Source organism: Anas platyrhynchos, chromosome 1 (assembly GCF_047663525.1).
Source record: "Anas platyrhynchos isolate ZD024472 breed Pekin duck chromosome 1, IASCAAS_PekinDuck_T2T, whole genome shotgun sequence".
NCBI classification, from domain to species: domain Eukaryota; kingdom Metazoa; phylum Chordata; class Aves; order Anseriformes; family Anatidae; genus Anas; species Anas platyrhynchos.
The window spans coordinates 85,187,933-85,209,728 of NC_092587.1; the positions used below are offsets into that span (position 1 = coordinate 85,187,933).

At 49.6% G+C, this 21,796-nt stretch overlaps 1 protein-coding gene across 2 annotated transcripts in view; it reads right to left on the minus strand.

Moving 5' to 3' along the window:
- Positions 1-5,055: 5,055 nt before the first annotated feature.
- VANGL1 (VANGL planar cell polarity protein 1) overlaps positions 5,056-21,796 on the minus strand; it is a 36,384-nt gene continuing 19,643 nt past the window's right edge. For both annotated transcript variants that reach the window (XM_013097272.4, XM_072043966.1), the window contains exons 5-8: positions 15,577-15,710; positions 12,494-12,626; positions 10,226-10,460; positions 5,056-9,858 (exon numbers count right to left, since the gene is read on the minus strand). In XM_013097272.4, coding sequence (XP_012952726.1) covers positions 9,598-9,858; positions 10,226-10,460; positions 12,494-12,626; positions 15,577-15,710 — 763 coding nt within the window. In that variant the 3' untranslated portion in view covers positions 5,056-9,597. The remainder of the gene's footprint in view (positions 9,859-10,225; positions 10,461-12,493; positions 12,627-15,576; positions 15,711-21,796) is intronic.

Genomic DNA, 21,796 nt, shown 5'->3' on the forward strand with positions numbered 1-21,796 from the left:
CTAGATCTGTGGTGCAGAAGCACAGAGGAGAAAGCTTCTTGCTTTGAAACAGACATGAGGACACGTTGGAGAGGCTCTGCGAACCAGAACTTGCTCTGAGCCAGTGTCAGCCCCCTGGGAAACAACTCTAAAAGGAGAGGACAAGGGAGGCACACTGGAAGTCACAGGTTCCTTCATATTCTAGAGGCCAGCAGTTTTGCTGGTGTTTCTGAGAACAGTGATGGTGAGTCTCCCGTGCTGTCAAACCAGACCTCTTGGCTGTTTCCCATCCCTGAACAGGTGGGTACCAGCTGCTTCTCCGTGTCTGTCCACACACCCTATCTAAGAAATGATTCGGGGATTCATTACCAAGGCCAAACAAAAAACACTGCCTTTGTATTCCCAGGGATACAATTAATTAGACAGGAACGTAGCACTTCCTGGCTGCCAAAGTCTTGCAGTCCTGTGAAAATGGGGTAGGTTTACATCTGGATCTCTCTCTGCCCCAGCAAAGCTTTGGCTTTGAGGAAACCCCACGCAGCCAGTCAGACACTGATGCCTGGATATGGGGGTGGCAAAGCACCTAGGCCCTCAGGGGCAAAGCAAGCTGCATCCTGGTGCAGTGCCTAGCCACTTCTACACCTCGGGCACGTCTGCACTGTGCAGGACAATGCCACCCGCTAGACACTGGAAGTGACCAAGCTCAGCAAGATGTGCAATTAACCCCAGTTATGAGGCTGCACGAGCCCTATCTGAGACCCAAGATTTGTATGGCACCCACTGCACTGCAGCTTCTTCTGCCCATGATCCAATTCCCTACCCTTGGTACCACTGACATCGCGCCCTCCTGGCCCAGTCCCCATCCAGGAAAATGTTCCCTGCCAGATCTAAAAAGTGCAAAACTCTTAAAAAATAATAAAACAAATTAAAAAAAAAAATGCCTCTGCTACTCCAGCTGAACACCAGAAAAGCTTTGTGCACAAGAAATAAACCTTGAGGGTTAAACAAATCAGACTTTGCTCGAGGGATTATCACATACTTCAGCAGCAGCTGGAAAGACAACTACCTGCCCGAGAAGACCGGCAGTTGTCCTGACTGTGCCCTTTGTCGGCTGTGGGTGGCAAATGACTCCAATGGCCATAGGCAACCTCCTCTACTTGTGCTCAGAGGAGAATTTACCCGAATCAAGTCCCTCCATCAGTCGCATAGGTAAAGATGAAATGATGCTTGACCAGAGATATTGGCCTGGTGTTGGATTTTGCTCTAAAATTCAACCCAATGTGTCAAAGCCCACTCCTGCCAGTGATGAAGGAAAAGAGGTTGCCGAGTGACAAAAGTAACTACAAGTTTGAAGAACATTTTAGTCCCCACAAAATGAAATCACTGAAGGAATTTGCAAAGCTTCCCACAGTCTAGTTACTGAATTACTAAACCAGTTTCTCCCAAACACTTACAAAGCAAAATTATAATCAAGCGTAGGATCTGGTATTATGGGAACTCAAGAATGAGCTTTTACAAAATAGAAGCTAAAAGATTCACAGATCTGTTTCACATCTGTGGCGCAGATATAATCAGCGCCTTCTTGTTCCCTCTTTTAAAGCATGCCCACAGCATCTGACTTGTGCTGAGGGGAGGTCCAAAGAGCTAAGAAATTCTGAGTGTCTCTTAACACTTACACAGAGGCTGAATCAAATGCATTTTATCAAGAACTCCCTTCTCTCTGCTTGTATGGAGCTATTATTCATGTTATGTTTTCGAGTATTAAAAAGAAAAAAAAGAAAAAAGAAAGAAAACCAAGGCTGTAGAAGTCCAAGCATTTGGAAGCCTGATTTTCACCTTCGGAAAATCAGACAGAAAATGTTGCAGTTTACAGAGCAGCTTTATGCCTAGAGCAATTTATGGTGTCTCTGTTTTTAAAATCATACCTTCATGTTCCTAAGGATGCTGGAGGGAAGAAACACACCCTGTTCTCCAAGGTCTCCTCTACCAACTTCGCACTGCCTCCTCCTTGCCTCATTGTGTCTCTTGAGGCTTTGCTCCTTCCTTCATATTTTGCTCCACAGACAAGGTTGCCACACTACGGTATCCTAAATGCACTTAAACAAGTTTTCTCCCTTCTTGCTGTGCTAAAGCATACAGAATGCTGCCCACACAGAGCCCATAGATGATTGCTCACTTTGTCTTGGCCGTGGCCCCACCAGCTAAGAGCCATTCTGCTCCTCCTGCGGGCAGGACTCACAGGCTCAGGGAGGCAGGCAGGTGGCAGCACGGCTTCCCCAGGCTATTTGAGCAGGGACCAGAGCAAACCAAGCCATACAGAGAAGTGATCTTCTTCACCCTGTTCAGCTCTCCAGATTTTGAGGGGGAAGGAAGATCAGCTCTATGTTTTGGAGGTGGATGGCAGTCTTGGAGTGGGCTCCATCTTGACCCCAGACCACCATATAAACATTAGTGTGAAAAAAGAAACCTTCTCCAAGTGTATTTTGGAGGGGTGCAAGGAGACAGGGAAGAAACTGGGAAACAGCTTTCTTTCTGCTGGAGGTACTCTCCATTTTACTAACAACACGCAAGCTGACAGCAGGGCTGCAAAACTTGTTGGAGCATTTCAAAGCGGCCGGGGTAACCTTGCTGGTAATGATTTATGCGTATGCAATCACCACACTGAACTATCCCTACCTCCATCTGCGAACACGTTGTGTTCACTGCTCCCTCTCCTCTCGGCACCGACTGGCTCGGCAGCGCACGGATGCTCACATGAAAAGGGAGCGGACACCTCTGCCCCCGTGGATTAATTGTCAGCACCGGAAAGAGCTGCGACCTTAGCCCATCACCTTCCCGGTCCAACACAAACGCAGGAGCGGTGTTGAAAGATAAATCAAAGCCTTCAGCTTGGCCAACTCCCAGCGTGCCTGCCCCTCCTGCCCGCTGGTGTGACACACGGCATCCTGCTCAGAGATCCCCTTCCCCTCCCACCACCCCAGTGCCCCTGCCTTGCTGCACTCTCTTGCCCTGGTGGCCTTCATGTTTAATCCCTCCCTTCATCTCCCAGGAGTTCAGAGCTGGGTCTGGGACCGCAGCGCCGATGCACAGCACTGGTAGAAGCTGTTTTGAGGTTTGGAGTCCTGCTCACCTCCGCAGCTAGATGTTTCATCCAACTATTTACTTAGCTAATGCTATTGCATGTCGAGGCATTGCTAGTGCCTCACGCAAGACTCTGGAGCCAGATAAGTGACAAATCCCTTTCTTAACCCATTTGTTATACCCAGACTGCACACAGCCCCTTTGCCCTGTCCCTTTCCACCAAATTCTCCAAAGCTGATGTTCCTTTACCATCCATAACGGTGAGGCCCATCACCTACCGTGGTCAGCAGGCCTTATTACGGACTAGGCCACGCTTTGGCTACCAGCCCTGCTCAGCATCACAGACTTTACCCCAGTAGTTGTTGCCGTGCTGCCTCAGGTAGACAAAGCCTTCTGCTCTAGAAAGAGGGCTGCAGAGGAGGCTTCTCCTTCCCAAGTGACCCCGATCTGGCATCTCCCTCAGGGGCAAGGTGCTTACCTCATGTTCAGCACACCCCATTCCTTCAAGCCTTGTCTACTAGTCGGTGCCTCCTTCCCCATCTTGTCAGAGGTTTGGGTGGGTGAATACTTGCCCTCCTATTGCACCCGAGACTCCCTCACACCTCAAAGACCCTTGCAACTCCCACGAGAGATTTGGCCAAACCAAAACAGCTCCCTCAGCTCTAATTTCTGCTGAGCTGCACACCACAGCCCCTTATGATTCAGATTCCCGAGCTCTGGGTGAAAGCCAAGGGAACTGGTCCCTCTAGCAAAGCCTGTTCCTTCCCTCAGCTTCCACAGGCCAGGGTAGGAGAGAAAGCACAACCAACAGCAGCAACCGGCTGCTGGTTTGGTATCAGCACTGAGCCGCAAATTAAACTGAGCCCGCTGAACTCAAAGACAAACTCAAGACAAAATTTTCAAGGCTACCCACCATGGGCACCCGAGGGTGGTAGCGGCGTTATTCCCCCTTTTCTCTGCCCATTTCGGGGAGCTGCCCTACAGGAGGGCCAGGCCAGGACACCGGTGCTGGGCACTGCCAGGATAAAGGGACAGGGATCAAAAGTAAAGAGATCACAGGAGGGCAGGAGGCAGGACCGAGCACACCCCCATCCCACCCTTCCTGCTTCCTCCCAGGCTTTGGTTTGCCGCCATGTAGCCCAAATAGACTCATCTCCCCTCCGAGCAGAGAATTACCCGTTCGGATGTTTCTCTCCACCAGTGTTTATACCCATACTGCTTATCTCAACAACCGCTGGGCTGTTTTTCACTACTCTGCAGCATCCTGTGGATTTTTCCATGGCATGGAGAAGACCTGCTTTGTGGGGCACAGCAAAGAGTCCAGGTACCCCCCCATCATGGAAAAGTGCTGTCCTGAGGAGCCAGGTACCAAAGACCTCCAAGGGAAGGCGGCCACCATGCCAAGCTTCCTCGGGCACAGTCTTTCCGAGCTCTTGGCACTTGGGGTATGGAAACTGGAGGTGGGGACAGCCGCACCCACGCGTGCTTTTGGGGCAAGAAGCCTGACAGTCATTTCTAGCAGAGCACAGGCTGACATCCACCGAAACGAGGAGCGCTGCTGGCTTTGCCCCGCCACTCCTCCACCCCACCGGGCCCAAACAAGGAGTTCAGGCACGAATCCCACACTTGGTAATTTGTGTGCAAACCAGCAAAGAATAGAGCAGGCAGAAAAACCTGTTCCAGCCCCATTCCCCCACCACCACACACACCCTCACCAGCTGTATTTACTCTCCATCATTTGAGATTTCAGGTGTTCAAAGCAGTCACCTACCGGTCCCATTTCGAGAGTGATAAATGAGCTTGCATTTTAGTGCGGCAGGGCAGATCAGAAGGGTCTCGGAGGAGGGTGACAAAAGACAGCCTCAAAAAGGTAAAACCACATGTTTGCAGGGCCCCTCCCGGGCGCAGCTAAGGAATGCTTGGAGGCCAGAACTACCACCTCTTTTTTTTTTTTCTTTTCGTCTTCTTTTGGTCTGAAAGGATGAGAGGAAGGAGTGGGACAATCAAATCTGGTTTCAGTTTATTTCCAGAATTTTACTGTACAAAATATGCAAAGTGTAAAACAGTTTTATGTTTCAGTTTAAAAACAACAAAAACCCATCCAGCTATAACTTAAGAGAACCCAGCTTGGAACAGAACGACTTACTAGGCTAGACCCACAGTGCATTAATGTCACAGACACCAGGAATTTGCTTAAGTTCACGATTAGAAAAGAACAGAAAGACCATGTACCAACGCAGTTAAAGTCACATGTGCAAAGAGGAGGAAAAATAAAATTAAAAAAAAAGAAAAAAAAGAAATGCTGGTTAGTGTCTATTGATTAGAAAACCTTGGCAAAACCCATCTTACTATACACAGTTTGTGTAGAAAAAAGAGTATTACACAGTGATCCAAAAAGGGCGTGGGATGAGAGTCGGTTCACTCCCCTCCTCCCCAAGACACGATAATGCTGAATCAAAGAAACAGGCACAGAAGAGTGTAAGATCCCTTCACAGGCGGGTCCCTGCGGGCGCTGAGCCCCAGCATCCCCGTGTGCAGGCAGGGGATGCTCCCAAGCCCCTTCGGCGCTGGTGCAAGGTGCCCACGGAAGCAGCCGTGGGGAAGGATTGCCCCTCTGGCAGAGCACAGCCACAGCGGGGCTGCGAGGCGGCACGAGGGCAAACCCACAGCCTCTCGGAGGGAAGCAGACAGGCAGCTAAAAGCGCTGGTGCTGGGGGGACCTGGTGCGGGAGAAACCCACCAAGATCCACGCCAGCCCCAGGGTAGTAAGAAGCAGCAGCTTTTGGTCACCATCGATCTGAGGTGGCAGCCCGAACGCAGAAGGATGCATATTCCTGCAGGAGACTTCAAGGCTCAAAGCCCTTTCTTTTAGGAGAACAGGATTCTTTTTAACCTTCTTTTTTATTTTTATTTTTTTATAAAAAAACGGTTTGATCCCAAGAGTGCTTCCTTCTTCACACAGTTTAAACACCGAACCACCAAGCCTAGCTTGAGGCTTTAGACATGTATAATGCATACACCTATAAGGGAACAAGCCACATACACACACAAGCTGAATGAGAAAACAGACATCTGCACAAATGTCTCAGGAACCTCCCACATGGCAGGGCAGAGCTAAGCACAACTGAACAGCAGAGCCTGGGACCAGACTACAGCATTTTTTCCGAAAGACTGCAAGGATTTTTGATTTACCATTAAAAAAGGGTAGATTTACAAGGTTTTGTAAGCAAGATGAAATTGGCCTGAGTAGGTTTCCACATTTAGCATGGCACAGATCTTTCCACTTCCCTCAGTAACAAATGCTGGAACAAGCACATCTCAAACAAGCCTTTTACAAGGTACTTAACGCACGGCCAGTTTTAGAAACTGCTTCTCCCCAGCTTTTGGCACGCTTGGGAGCAGCCGATTCCCTAAGCTTTGTGTGGAGCATCCCAAAGGAAAAGGGAAAAAGCTCCTTTAGCATTGGGATTTGTTCAGAACTCCCCCAAACGTGTGTCTCCTATGAGATGTCCCCAAGCTCCAAACCATGGCCCAGCCCTTCCCACCCCACTCTTCACTCTTTATCCATGAGAGTCAGCCTTTGTGGAAACCCACTGCCATTTCCATCTGCTCTGAGGCAGCGGAAAGTCTTAGTTGCATCTGAGTTTTGGAAGATCTCAGCACGGTTTTGGATTTAGGCTGTTACAAATCTGAGTCTTTAAACTGTTCGAGCAGCATACTCAAGAGTCACAGGAAAAACAGCACGGAAGAGAGGAGCGGGGCAACACCTCTCCTGGCTAGGCAACACGGCACCTTATCGAGTGGGCTGGCCGTCAGTGAAAGATGTCCAGCATGAGGTTCTTCTCCACCAACTTCACCACAGACAGGGTCTCATAAACGACCTGATGTCTAAAACTCAGTTCCCAGTCAGATTAAAGCATACAGGCAGGGACAGAGCAGGGAGAAGGAGATGGTGCAGGACAGGAGAGGTGTTCGGAGGGAAACAGCCTGCACTTGGCTGGCAAACCCCACAGGCCTTATTTACGCTCAGCTCTTGGCAAGCTCTCCCGAAGTAAGGACTGCAGGATTTGGATCAGAGCTTCGTTCCCTCTGACTCGATTCTTACTCATTAGCTGGCTATAAACAGAGTTAAACAAACCAGTCTGCTCTCACCGCTCAGGATTTTTATAAAGGGCCTGAGTTCCTGCAGACTTCACAGATCCATCCATGGATCTCAAAGCACTTCGCGACGAGCTGAGTTTAGCCTCACAACACCCCAGTGAGGTAGGTAACGATCGTGGTCCCTTGATTTCGCATGGGGAAGTGAAAAAAGCCCCCAGACAGAAATCCAGAGAAATAAAATATTTAAAAAAAAAAATTGGGAATACCCAGGAGTCCAGATTCCTTGTAGCACGTCCTCAGCCCTGAACAGGCTGCAACTCTAGAGCAAGCAGGCCGTTCGAGAGGTGAAGCTCCCTCCCTTCAGATTTTATCAGGCAGAGCATTCACACCGACACTGGGAAGAGCGTTTAATGCAAGAGCTGGCCCCTGCTGACAGCGCCCTTTGCAGCGACAGAGAGAGAAGGCAGCAGAGTGAGCACACGCTGCTTCCGTCTGGCTCTCCGTGCGCTTAAGGATTCGACGCAATTAAGGATTAAGACACGAGTTTCCTGAGAAGATACCGTCAGACAACCCCCTCACAGGGGGGAGGGAGAAGGGGCGGTGGAGGAAATCCTGGGAAAGGAAAGTTTTACTGAGAATTGCCTGAAACGAGGTGCTCCCGTTTTTCACGGCACGCCCAAGCCCCCGGCACGGTGCTTCTTGTTCTGGCTGCTCGCAGACGAGCCAATTCAGCCACAGGCAGTACCCTGAACACAAGCAGAAGTGCTCCGCAGTCTCCCTCCCAAGCTACTCCCAGTCTCTCCCACCCTGCCTGCTTATGCACATCTTAAAAGCCAGATACATACGTCTTTAGGAGAGCTGTATGTGAGATACTATACACCCACCCAATTTTGAAAATGATGCACCCTCGCAGTGAAAGGCACTGGTTTTGTACCTCGCTGACACGGGAGCCCTTTGCATTAAGACATCTACTTGGAAGGCAGGTCAGCTCCTGCTAGATACAGATATTTGCATGGCAAAAGGCTGGGCAGGGTGAGCTGAGCTGTTTCCACTCACACAGGTGAATCCATCACCACAAGGCTAGGAGGCTCTAGGAGGGACCTGGCTGAAGGGCGATGCTTTGTGCCAGCAACCAGACGCTGGCTTAAGCTCATCTTTCAGAGGAAAACTTGCAAAACCCCGCAAAACTCAGATGACAAAAGTCACACACAAAAGCTGCAATGACGGGCAAAGACGCTTTCGAAACAAAACTGCAATTTTCAGAGCTACGAGTCGCACAAAAGCAGAGGAACAGCAGGCTGTCCCGGCACTGAGGAGAGACCCCCATGGCAGAGAAAGGCCAAGAAAGGTAGGCAGGTTTTCAACATTCAGACAGAGTTTGGTATTGCTCAGCTACAGCTGAGGGTGAGGAAGGAAGGACACGCTGCGGCGTTTGTAGATCTTCCCCTCCAAGGGGCTGGGGGTCTGTGATGTGTGAGAAGGAGCCGGCTACTTACCTACTCTGCCCCAGTGCAAACGCGCAGCCCCTGCAGGTGTGAGAGGAAGAAGCAGTAAGGCAGACCCCGAGGGGACCGTGACTGGAGAAACACGTTTGGAAAGGCAAGCAAAAAGGGACGGAAACGGGGAGCCTTGGGAGGGCCCGACAAAGGAGGGGGTAAGCAGGAGGGATGGAGCAGCTGAGAGAAAGAGAGCAAAAGGGAGCTGTGTCCTGCAGACCAGTTTCACTAAAAAGCATCGCTAAAAAAATTTTGTTTTGAAGAGCGGCAAGATGGGCTGAGCCACTTCGAGTCAAGCAACTTCACAGAGGCTGAGAAACGGACGGCAAAATCATCCCACTGTGCTCACGCAGGTCCAGCACTGATAAAAGGGCACAGGGAGAATAGGAGGAAAAAAAAAAAAAAAACACAAAAGTTTGTCTTAAGGTTCTGTGGCTCACAGAAGAAAAACCTCTCACACCCAGTCTTTGATACCCTCTCCTTCCTAAGTGGAAAGGAACTGCAAATACCACCTGTACAAGCAGATCTCTACGGTGGAGAGGTGAGCAGCAGATTCTCAGCAATAGCTACAGGTAGCAGAGACACAAGAGCGCGCACACGGTGTAAGGCAGCATTCCAACAGAAATACAGACGTTGCAATTGTGCAGAGAAAGAGAGCGTGAGATTTACAATATGCCTGGAAAGGGGGGAAAAAAATAATAATAAAATCTGTTCTGTCTCCAAGGCTGAGCTAACCGAGCCAAGTCACCCTGTTGCCTCTTAAGATATTTCTTTCTAGATAAGATATCCCAGCTCCCCCCACCCCTTTCCAAATAAAGTGCAGATGGTCAAATATTACTGGTCCATCATCTGCCAGTTTCAGTCAGCATTGGGGAAATTAAACCCAAAAGCACGATATTGAAAAAAAAAAAATCCCCAAACAACCCACCCTCGAAATCCCTTAGACTGAAGTCTCGGACTGTAAGCGAAGGACAAATTTATGAGACTTAGGGTCTATGAACTCTTCTGAGAGTTTGATGAAGGGGATTTTCTTCACATTAGCAACAAGGCTGAAGTCCAAGCACTTGAGGACAAAAACAATCCCGTCTTGCAAGCCGCTTGTGACCGCTTCCTCGCTAACGAGCGTCCACTGCTTGGAGAACCAGCGATCCCTGTCGTACTGGAGGGTTGGGCCAGGGCTGAGGTAACGCTCCAGGAATGCCTAGCAAGAAAAGGATCACATTAGCACCAGGGGAACAGCAGCCCCACGACTCGGTCTGCTCTGTCACCTCTGTCTGCAGGATGGTGGCTGTTTTCAGGACGGGGAGGCAGGACACTGCGGGATATCAGAACAAACAGCTGATTATCTCACAGGCACTTTCAGCTAAGAAGACACAGAAGGTGCTTTATAGGAAACACCCTCTTCTCTTTAAGACCTGATGCAATCTCCAGCATGCTGACTGTATCACTGACAGCAACCACATAAATTCCCACTCACTTTCCCCAACAACTCCCTGCTCTGTGCACGCACGCAGACCTGCTGTACCTTCATCCCTCTGTCCTGCACCAGCGTTAAAAGAGCTCGTTACCTTTGGTGTCATGTTGTTGGTGATGCAGAAGGACAAGTGCTGCAAGATGCTCTCCATGCTGTGGTACTGCTGCTGGCGGGTGGTGCGAAGGTACTTCTGCAGAGCTCTTGCCATGGAGGGGAAGATTGCCTGGGCTGCTTCTCGGGGGTCCATCATCTCTCCCGGAGCTTTCTGCTGTTCCTCTGCTTGGAGGCGTTTGATATGAGTGAAAGCCTCCTCTACTGCAACCACAAGCCTGCAGAAAGAAAACCAGGATGGCAAAAGTCACAAGAGGAGAGGTAGGATGGCTCTGTGGTTAAGGCAGAGCCTGGGAGTCAGGATTTACAAGCTCCTATTCCCATGTCTACCGCTGACTCACTGTCTGCCATCGGACAAGTTACATAAAATGGTCTCTGCTGACAGTCTGTGAGGTAGAGAGCAGCTTTCCTTTCCTCGCTCAAGCCATCCGAGGGTCATAAAGCAGGATTAAGACTTTAAAAGCCTGAGTGTCGTACTTGGTTCTGCCAACACAGCATAAACATCGGTTGCACGAACTGAACAAGACACAGCTGCCCTCGCGGTGAACGCGCATCTTGGAAAGCAGCAGTTCCAGCACACAGTGCAGCAGCTTGAAGTCAGGAAGAGGCTGGCCATAAACTAGCATGACCCAGGACACAGAGTGCTGTAGGGCTCTCCCTGCGCTCACAAGCTGTGGTCTGCTCTGATTTACACCAACCGGTACAGTCCTGGTGCTTCTGAGTGACTGCCCTGTAACTCTCCATTGTACGCTGATGAGATCCCCATCTTCATGGCTAAACTGCAGCCAAAGACATCTTCTACAAACCATTCCTGTCTTGGTACAGGTGAGCAAACACCAAGACTGCACCAGAAAAAGGCAAACATGCCAAAAAAACGTTTGCAAGTTAGCCCAAAAGAATTTAACAAGCGAGGAACTATGCTGCAGTCAACGAGGAAAAGCAACAATAATGGAAAAGCCACCCAACAAAAGTCTTTTGCTTCTCTAGACAGCACTTGTTTCACACTGGATTTCCATTCAAGTCACCAATTACTGTCTACAATGCCCCAATACTGGGGTACCCAAGCACCTTAAAGCTAGGAGAAACTGCCTCATGACAAGCAGAGGTATAGAGTATTGCATTCAGACTACATGTGAAGAACACCATGAGAAGCCCCGACCCTTACGAATTTTAATTTGACTTGAGGGGAAACTGGAAATCAGTTTCTGATCTCCTCATGTCCTGTTGTTGCAGCTCTGACCTTCCTTCTTTGAAACATTTGGCCTTCTAGTGACTGATGGCTTTCCTCCGACTAAGCAGCTGCTCAAACCAAACTCATGGAGCAAGGGAGATGTGCCCAAGTTCGGATGCTACACTGCACGGGAAGGGAAATTTAAGTTCCTATCACTCCAAGGCTGGAAGAGAGCCCAACAGACAGCGGCTAAGGAGCACAGGTCAGACCAAATCAGGCTATGGGGACACACTGTGCCAGCACTTTCCCAACAGAATATAAACAAACTGCCAAAAGAAAACACAAAACAAGCCAGCTCCTTCCAGTTACTGCACGTGCCTTCCCAACGCAGCTCCGTTCAGGGGGTCCTGCCTGTGAGCAACTTCCCTTGAACCATTCGGTGTGTTAACTACAAACTGTCATCAAGCTCCTGAAAAAACAGAGGCACAAACCATCTGCGGTCACCTCACCAAAGCTTTAACTCTGCAGCCTAAGTGTGACTGACAGAAAACATTATTTCCAAAATCAAACGCAGCCAGTTCTGGCCATGTCTTTCCTCCCCTGCTCATCTAAAAAGGGCAGCCAAACTGCTTCTTTTTGTTGCCTGTAAGCCCAAATATTCTTTCTTCCCCTACGAAGAGGCGAGTCCAAGTCTGTCCCTGGATTACTCGAGCTGAGATGACAAGCCTAAGCATGGGGGAAATAATGGGATTTCCTACAGCAAGTAACTACGGATTTGTCAAACACTGGACTGTTCCCTAATCCGTGACATTGCATTAGCTTATCTGGCATAATATACATGAGCTCTGCTTATGCATTTTCCTCAGATAACTCTAGTTGCAAGCTGTCACTGTCCCTCGTGCATCTGGGTTTCGTATGCTTGTGTTCTGCGACAGATTTACAGCCAGCCCCAGCCCTTCATCGAAAACTCCCTCCCTCTCAGCAGGCTCAGCCAGCCCAACACAACCAGGTCTCTAACGAATGGTTCGGGCACGGGCTGAGCAGTGCCCAAAAACAATCCTGGGGAAGGAGCATCTTTACCTCGCCCGACGTTTTTTAACTCGGCGCTCGTGGTCGGCCTCTTCGTAGTAGAGCTCGTTGTGGCTGGAGTCTCTGCGCCGAGCAGCGGCTGCGATCATGGCACGGGACTGCCCTGAGGCGTTGTTACCTGGGCCTTCCGCAGGGGAGGAAAAGGAGAAAAAAGAGACAAAAAGCGGGCATTACTGGCACAGAAGGCATCTGGGGAAGACCAGCATCACACAGCATCTGCCACAGGTGGTCTGCAGCTCCCGAAGCAGCAGGATCACCTTTAGACAAAGCACAGAGTTTTTCTGAAGGACAGACGTGTCTGAGCAGCTGGCCTGCAATGGGTTAGGTTGGGGTGCATGTGCACAACAGCTCCTTGAGGCACTCAGAGCAGCACCTGCCATCAGAGCTTCTGTTGCTGTTAACAGATCTTGCACAGCTACAGGAACAGGGAAGCTGCAAGCTGGGCTCTGCTACACCCCAAGAATTGACAGAGCTGTCTCTGCAGGACCTTAACCAGTGACCCTAAAATGCAGTAAAGGCCTAGGAAGCTCGCAGCTCTGGCTGTTTGGGCAGAGAGGAGACAGAAAGGGAGAAAAGGATGCCTCTGAAGGGTCTAGCAACCCTTCTATCCAACAGAGGAGAAAAAGAAGCCTAAGACTGCCTCCAAACTATCAAGAGCTGCTTTTTCAACTGTTTTGAGAGCCCATTCTTACCTGGCAGTGGTTAAGGCCAATCAATTGCACAGACACGCTTAAAATTATCATGGTCATGCAAGGGCAGCTTTATTTTTTTTTTATTTTTTCCCTAAAAAGCACAAACCAGTCTCCAAGAAAGAAGCCTGCAGTTCAATAGTGGGAAGGACAAGCATCCGAACAGATGGCTTCTTAAGAATCGAAACACTTTTTGACTTCGTTTGACAGCCTTGAAATGGAGGATACAACTCGAGGCAGACACCAGCTCCCAAATTTGGGTCAGGATTATTATACGCTTCATTGACTATGCCTGGTGATGGAAATTCAGGTTTTGAAGGTGAGCCTCCCCACTCTGTAGGAGAGAGATTACAGCAAGACGATTTTCCTTCCTGGCTGCTACAACATCAAATACAAAAGCTGCCAACAAATTAAGCTCCTTTAATAGCGTTACTGTCTTCACACAGAAGGTGTAAAAGACTGTCAGGATGCCAAGCTAAGCTGCAGCCAGAACTACACTACGCTCTTCTTTGCAAAGTGGATGGGAATGCTTGTAAAGAATATGCCTCTAAGCCTGAGATTTCCACGTCTGCAAAGGCAGAAAAGGTTGCACAAGGAACAGCCCAGGGATCCTGTACTGCACCAGAATGGAAAATGCAAGCTTTCAGGTCCTGGCAGGCTCACGAGCTTGACACTGAAGAGGCCCAGCCAGCCATTTCTGGAGCTTGCCGATAATTTCTTCTCTTCCAACAAATTTTGTGAGCTAACATCTCCTAAACTGCTGACGCTACTGGACTGGCAGTTTTTCCTCGAGGCTTGGGATGTCCCAGAAGCTGCCGCGGGAGCAGACACCCTGCCACCTCTCGAAGAGATGCTGCAATGCAGGAGAAGAGAAGCAAGCTGGTAACCAGAACAGCGTGTCCGGCAGCCTGGTTTGAATGGCGTGCAGACACCTTGGGAGCTGGCAGCCCTCACTTTCCTCACATGGGGCCTCGCTGAGAACGAGCAACTGGAATGCAAGGTTTCATTTTTAGAAAAATGCAGAGCAAGTCAGTTTACTTCCCCTTTCCAACTCAACTTGTTCCTTGCCACCTGCAAGCTTCTTCACTCCAGGCATCAGAGGAGACACAGAAAGCCCAACCCTCTCCCACTCTGCTGCTTCCCTTCACCTTTCATCTGCCAGAAATGGGAGATTTCACTGTAAGGATCTAAACCTTGATGAGTTTATTTTATGGACTCAGAAGTGTTGCCTCGGGTTTAAGGAAACACTGAGGATATAGACTTTGAAACTTCTGAAGATATCAAATTGAAAATGAAATGCACAACACTGAAGCCTTGTTGAGGCAAAGGAAAAAAAAACAAGACACGTGATTCTGTGTGACAGATATCCTCCGTATTTCGGTCGCCACATGCCAGACGTAGAGCCACCCTGCCCAGCTAAGTCCCTTCAGTCCATCCCTGCTCTAAAAACCTTTCACCACTAACATATTCTGTGCAGAGCTGCTGCACAAGATGCGTCTTACCACATCTTGTCACAGGGCTTCAGCCACGCTTCCCTGCAAAAGCTGCCCTGTGCAACTTCAGCTACTCCATCAAAGGAATCTGCACTTCGGCTGTGCTGCTCGGGCACACCCCGCTTATCAAGGCTAGCTTTTACTGATAGAGCTCCAGATTGTCCAATAATTAAGCCCAGTTTTTGCTGCTTTGAGTGTCCGCGTGGATCCACTCAGCCATCCTCCCACGCACATCCCTCCAGCCTTGCAGAGAGCTTGCACCAGGCCTGCAGAGCAGCAACGCTCCACGGGGCTAGTTATCAGGCTTGGCATTTCCCTGTGAACTGCTCAGCATCACGGTGACTCGGAAGCACGGCCAAGCACAAGCCAGGCGTAGCTCATTTACTGCTAAGGCTGCAAGCCCGACGAGCTTTTCTTTCACTGTCAGCTGCTGCTCACACAGTTGCTTCTTCCTGCTTTGGTGCGAGCCTCCTTAACTTTCCTGGATGCTGCCTGTGGCAGCCCTGCAGTGAAGGACTGGGGAGCTGATCTGGGTTAAAAGTTGTGTTTATTGTACTAGCACAACCAAGGAGATGACCCAAGGGTGACAAGAAGCAGAGGCTGCCCAAAACCCGCAGCGGTGCCGAAAAGCGCTGTCAAGCCACACGATAATTAAGGCTGACCCAGAACTTGGCTCTTTTCACCTGGCAGAGACAAAAGCCTTATTGTGGGCTAAACACATCTGTAAAGTCATCTGGAACCAGCAAGCTCAGCGCTGTTCGGAGAGCTTCCAGCAAAAGACAGGGATTTGGCAAAGCAGGGAGGTGAGAATGTGAGCATAACAAAGCGCGCTGGCCAGCCCGGCCCTTCCCCAGCCCACCCATTCTCAGAGCCTACATTTCACCTCACCTACCATCAACGTTGTAGACTTTCAGGCCAGCCATGTGCTTGGCTGCACGGGATTTGGAGGCTGTTAGCAACGCCGGGTTGTAGACGGGGAAATCTCGGTAATAATTTTCCAGAACCACCAGTGCAGCTCGCTGGATGCTAGGGGGAAAAAAAAGGAAAAAAAAAATAAAATAAAAGATAAACAAATTGGAATGAGGTCTTTTTTTCCTTTTGAAAAAAAGTTTTATGGAAGAAGAAATAGCCACGTTATTTGGAACGGGGTTGTCACACCCACAGCATTGTGCAACACACAGAGTATTAAGCACCGAGGCTCTCTCTAGGACCTAAAATTTCAGCTGAGATGCAAGCAATGCCTCTCCTTTCCCCTAAATGTGAGGGTTATAGCCCTGAACAGGGACAGAGCTGGAAGGGAAGCATGGGGCTGCCTACAGCATGGCAAAACACAGAGCAGGAGCGCTGTAGCTGGCTGGTGTGGATGGAGGGGCCAGCTCCATGTGGATGCTTTTCCCTTTGAGTCATTTCCAGCCGCACCTTGCAGCTCCTCAGATCTCCTCCATCCAAGCTCTGACAAGAGCCCAATCTTTCTTTCCAGCTTTCGCAGCAAGATAAGATCGCTGCCTGAGGAGCACAGCTGCCCCAGAATGAATTATCCCAGTACTGCCTGTTCAATCCCAAGGCAAGGCGCAGCATCAAGAGCGAATTCCCCCCCGTGGAAGGGAAACCTCTACATAAAAGGATGGCAGAAGGAAGCAAAACAGAAGGCACATCCCCAGCTGCAAAGGCCTAACCCAAAGGTATCTTCCTTTGCAAAATCGCTGAGATCACCTACTCACGGACCTGGAGGTTGCCCAAGCGCCCGCATTTAATTTCATTGTGAACCCACAGAAATTATAAAGGGAACTTGCCAGCGTATTTGTTGCCAGTTAATTGAGAAGCTCACACTTCCCAACAAAGGCTGTCATGAGGAAAGCAACCCGGTGTTCTCACACATGTTACAACACAGGAGGAAAAAAAAAACACAGGAGGAGGACGGTAACGTGGGAAAACAGGCAGGAACAAATTAAGACCTAAATTCAATTCTCAGCCCTACCACTGATTCAATGCACGCTCCCGGAGGAGCAATTTAATTTCCCCGTGCCTTGTGCTAATATTAACTTCTGCATCACACCCCAGCAATTTCAACACACACACGCCCTCCGCCATCCCCACGCCGTGGGTGCCCCTCTCCTCTCCCACCGATCAGTGAACGGAGCCCGGATGCCAACCCAGCCACGAGATTCTGGGAAAGAGGAACAGCTCCGGACTTGTTCGCTGTGTACCTTCCTCATCCACTGTTACGGCACAGCGTCATTTATTTCGTGAGCTGTGTACCTTTACGGTGATGAATCGAGCTTTTAAAGCAAATCCCATCTCCAGGACAGTTTTTTTTGGGGGTGTGTGTGTCTGTTGCACCTTAAAGGAGCTTTATTTTCCAGGTGCCAGCCCTAAATATCATCCCGTGTCAGGCTCGTTAAAAGCTACTCCATTTAAGCACTCGGCTACTGATACGTAATAAAAAGCCACTGTTTAATCGAGGAAATAATCTTCCTTTAACAAAGGACTACAGACTGACAACCTCCACCCACAGCCAGCTTATTTCCCTCTGCCAAGCTTCTGCTTTCTGCTGTGCAGCTCAAAAACAAAAAGTTTCGTAAAAGAAGTCACGTGCCAGCGGCGCATATCCCCCTTCTGACCGCATCCAAACATGACTGAGTTTTTCCATGCCCGCTTCCCAGGAAGAAAGGTAAAACCTAATGGAGATTTGCCTCGAAATAAAACATTGGGAGAACTACGACCAACTAAGAACAAGAAGATAAATGTGACGATGGTTAAGGTCAGTGGCACACGTGTGTGTACCCAAAACCCAAACGCAACCAAGCTTCTACGTTGCAAAAAGCAGCTGCTGTTGCCCCGAAAATTAAAGCCCTGTTATTTTATCCTCGTGCAAACCCGGTGCGGGCTCGGTCCAGCTCCCTTTTAAAGAAGAATTAAAGAGAAGATGCCGCGGACGGGAAAATTAGAAGGGTGACCATAATTAGCGAGGGCCAGGCTGAATCAGAGCCTTCTGGGCTGCGTTGCTCAACCTTTTCGCCCACGTGAAGGGGAAGCCTCACCCCACAGAGCTCCACGTGGGCTCCACGTGGGAGCTGCGAAGCTGCGAGGACCCCAGAAGGGACAGAGATGCCCCCAGCATAGAGAAGGGGGTCTCAGGGTGCTTGGGTGACGTGACAGTGGGCATCCTGTTGTTTTTTTTTCTCTGCAGAAGCCACTTGGGAGGAGCTCAGCACCATGTCCGTTCACTGCAGCAGATTCGGACTTCCCGTGCACACACGGATTGAAAAGAATGGGGAGGGGCAGGAGGAAAAAGGAACAGAAAGTTTCAATAGCACACCCTCTGTGCAGGGCAAGGACCCTCCTGATGTCCTGCAAAGGCAGCCCGGTGTGTTTTGGGCAAAGCTACAAAATACCAGAGCGCACAGAAGCGTATCAGGACATGAAAAACATTTTCATGCAACAGTTCAGGCTCTGAAAACCTGTGACCTGACAAAGGACCCCTGGCACGGGCCGGCAGCCAAACGATTTTCCTCGTAGGCAGTTATCAGCCAAGTCCTACGTTTTGTTGGTTTGCATTTTGTGCAGTTTGAGGGTGGGTTTTTTTGTTATTATTATTATTACTTTCCTCCTGAAGAAGGCCGTGTCGCAGCACGCTGCCAGCATGGAAAGCAAACAGGCAGATCCAGCAGCACCTCGGCAGCATTTGGCAGCAGAGCCCTTCGCAAACAGCGCTGAATTCACTTCGGCTGGGTCTCCAAGGAAGCGGAGGAGGGGACTGGGACACAAAGGCAGCAACAACTGCCGGTGTTTTCCCCTGTCAAAAGATAAGTCAGGAACAATTCCGCTCGAATACTTGTTGCTACGTGGGATAACCTCGATACTGGGTGGCTCAGGGGGCATTTTGGCTTTGTATTTGTCTTCTGTGATGGACGACACCTGCTTCCTTACCTTGCTCTGAAAGCAAATCCCACAGCATCAGGGTTTAGGGGGAGCCAAGCATCCCAAACCCACAGGGAGAGGCAGAGAGGGCTGAGGGCAGAGCAAGCCCGGGGTTATTTCATCAACTGGTTCCCAAGCCAGACTCGCCTCCTCCAAACAACATTTTTTTTAAGTGCTGCAAAACAGACACAGCATCAAAACAAGCCAGAAGTCTCTGGGCATGCTGAATACTTGCCGCAGCCAGTTGGGAAGCTTTGGCACCTCGAAGAGAAGCTGAGCAAGAATTGCACAAGGCGATCCTCCAGGCAGAGCCAGCTTTGCCTTGCAGGCTGGCTCCAGCCTACAGCTGCACCGAGCTCCTCTACAGCAGGAGATGCTCGGGTCTCATGCCCAGAAAGCTCAGAAAACTTCTGCACCATCCCAAAAACACTGAACAGTCCCATCTCCCTCCTACCACAAGACCCTCTCTGGCAAGGTGTGAGGGGGCTGGCATTTTTTGCTGCCTTGCCCAGCCTTGAAACAAGGCTCCCTGAAGGACCAAGGCCATGCAGAAGGGCTCTGCAGCCGTGCTTGAGCTCCATTTTGCCCTCTCCAGGAACCGGGGTGAGATCTCAGCAGAGACAAGGAACTGTGGCTGAACAAGCCAGGCAGAAAAATGCCTTTTGATCACTGTAACTACAACGGCATGGCGGCTCGGTACAGTCAGGAGAACGAGACCACAGCCCCTAGGAAGAGGAAAACCACATTTTCTTGTCAGGCAACCACAACTGAAGCCTCCGCTCGGCTCGGGCAGGCAGGCGCAGTTCCTGCCCTCCCCAAAGCAGACACCGGGCTCCCGGGACGCGTAGGGTTTGTTTTAGATACCCAGCGTGCGGGAGGAGAACCTGCAAGATCGAGCCTCTTCAGGGCAGGGCACGAAACCCCAGGGCAGAAGGTCTCCCCTTTTTGGCCCTGAACGTCCCCCATTCAACATAAACACGCTCCACATTTCCTGAGGCAACACAGCAGCTTGGTGCTGGTGCAGATTTGCTGAATGAGATGGGGGGAAAGCAGGTTGTTTGCATTGTGGTTTTATTTTTCCTTTAGTAGCAGAGTAGCCAAAACCCTCCAAAGGCGAAAGAAAAGGACCTGCAAGTCTACTACAAACATTACCCTTATGTTCAAATCTTTTTATGAGGAAGAGAAGCTGTGAGCATGGAAATGGGAGTTTTTGGAGCAGAGGATTTTACAGCAGGGAATGACAAAAAATGAGAAAAAAAAAAAAGAGTCCACTCCTTTAAATGATATGACCCAAACAAGCTACTGATTTAATACCTCCCTGAAGAGCCCTATAAAAGTATTCCCAGACCAGCCCTAAGGAGATGCTGCTACAGAAGTACAGAGTGCGAAGTTTTAGCAAGCAGCTATAAAAACCCAGTAAACCCACAGGCATGCTCCCATTGCAATTCTCCTTCTCGGAGACTTTCCAGCCTGATACTTTGCAGTTAACTGGTCTTTAGAGAATCAGCGCACGGGACGACCATTTTTCCCCAGTCACCTTTACTGGTAAGCTTCAAATTTAGATGAATATGTTCCCTGCAGCTGCACTGCCCTAGCTTTCAGTGATGGCTGAACCTCCTCTCAGAGCTCAGGCTGGGTTTCAAATGGTTCCTTAGACACTGGCAGCCACGTGAAGTGCCCAAACAGCTCTCAAGCCACACACATCCCTTCCCCTTTGATAAGACACAGCCCATTCAAACCGATGAAGGTGCTGCCTTCGCATCTCAGGCCCAACCCGATGCCCCCTGAAGCTGGCAGAGGCTGAATTGGATCCCGAGAGCAGCAGCAGCAGGAGGATCAAACCTCTCGCTGAAAATTGCTTTTTTTTTTTCCAAGCACGCTGCCAGCAGAGCAGGCAGGCTGCCTCCACGCGTGGGTTTGCAGAGCGGTGGGGTGTCCTCAAGGGAGCTGGTGAGAATACCGACTTGCTTATTTAGGGGAAAACGAAAAACAACTGCCGGCTGCTCACACCGAAGCAAAACCAAAGCCGTGAAAGGCTTCCTTGGTTGGGAAGGAGGACAGGGAGAAAGGAGCACAGAGAGGAAAACTTAAACAAAAAGATGACTGGAGAAGGCTGCTGCTGAGCTGTCCCTACAAACCTGCACAGCATCGCGGAGATGGGTTAGGGTATTAGAGATACAGGTGCTGAAAGACCACAGGCAAATCAGCTTCCCCAGGAACCTGTGGTGTTGCAGCCCCAGCAGGCTCTGTTTGTCCATACCCAACTCTACGTAGGCTTGTGACTGATGTCAGGACACTGAAGCTCATCTAAGGGTTTCTATAAAACTGTCACTGCCACCAGAAGATACAGTCCTGACTCTTCTCCTCTGCCCCACGTCACACCTTCTGCCCCTCTTGTGCACCTGCAGCACCAGAAGGACAGTTCAAAAGAGTGCAGGAATCAAGCTGGACTAAACAATCAATGGAGACACACATACACAAACTATGAAATTAAATAGATAATATAAATACCAGCTCAGCCATTCAGATCCTGGTACAACGTGGGGCAGGGTAAAGGAGGCACACAGTTGACAGGACAGTTTCTTGCAGCAGCATCAGTTTAAGCAGTGACTTGAAACTATGATCAAACATTTCTGTGAGTGAGGGTGAAGTGTTCTTTGATGTTGGTAAGCACACAACACAGAGCTACCAGTACCTAACTCCGTTTGCATGAGCTTCTCAACTGTGCTTTTATCTCAGAAAATAGCAGGAATTTATGAAAAGACAAACAACAACCCAGCTACATTTAAAAACAACCCTCAGATTTTCAAACCACACTTAACTCACATGCAATTTTAGAACAGTTTTTTTTATTTTTAATTTAGTCCTCTTCCTTTCTCCTCCTTCCCCTTCACACCCATCAGGGTACGCTAGATAACAAATAGCATCAGCTCTTGAGCTGACAGCTCATTTCTGCAAAACATACATAAAGTATTTGAAGGAGGCTTGACCTCTTTGAAAAAAGTGTCTACACACCTGAAGTTATACTTAGCATTTAAGGAGTTTTGAACAGGTCTTAAGATACAGGAGGGACATGATCCTGACCCCCAGCTGTTCTTGTTTGTTTAAAAAAAAAAAAATCAACTCAAGTGAAGTGTTACCTTTTGAACACAGAAGCTGGGAGCAATACCAAGAACTCATGCATCAAAGAC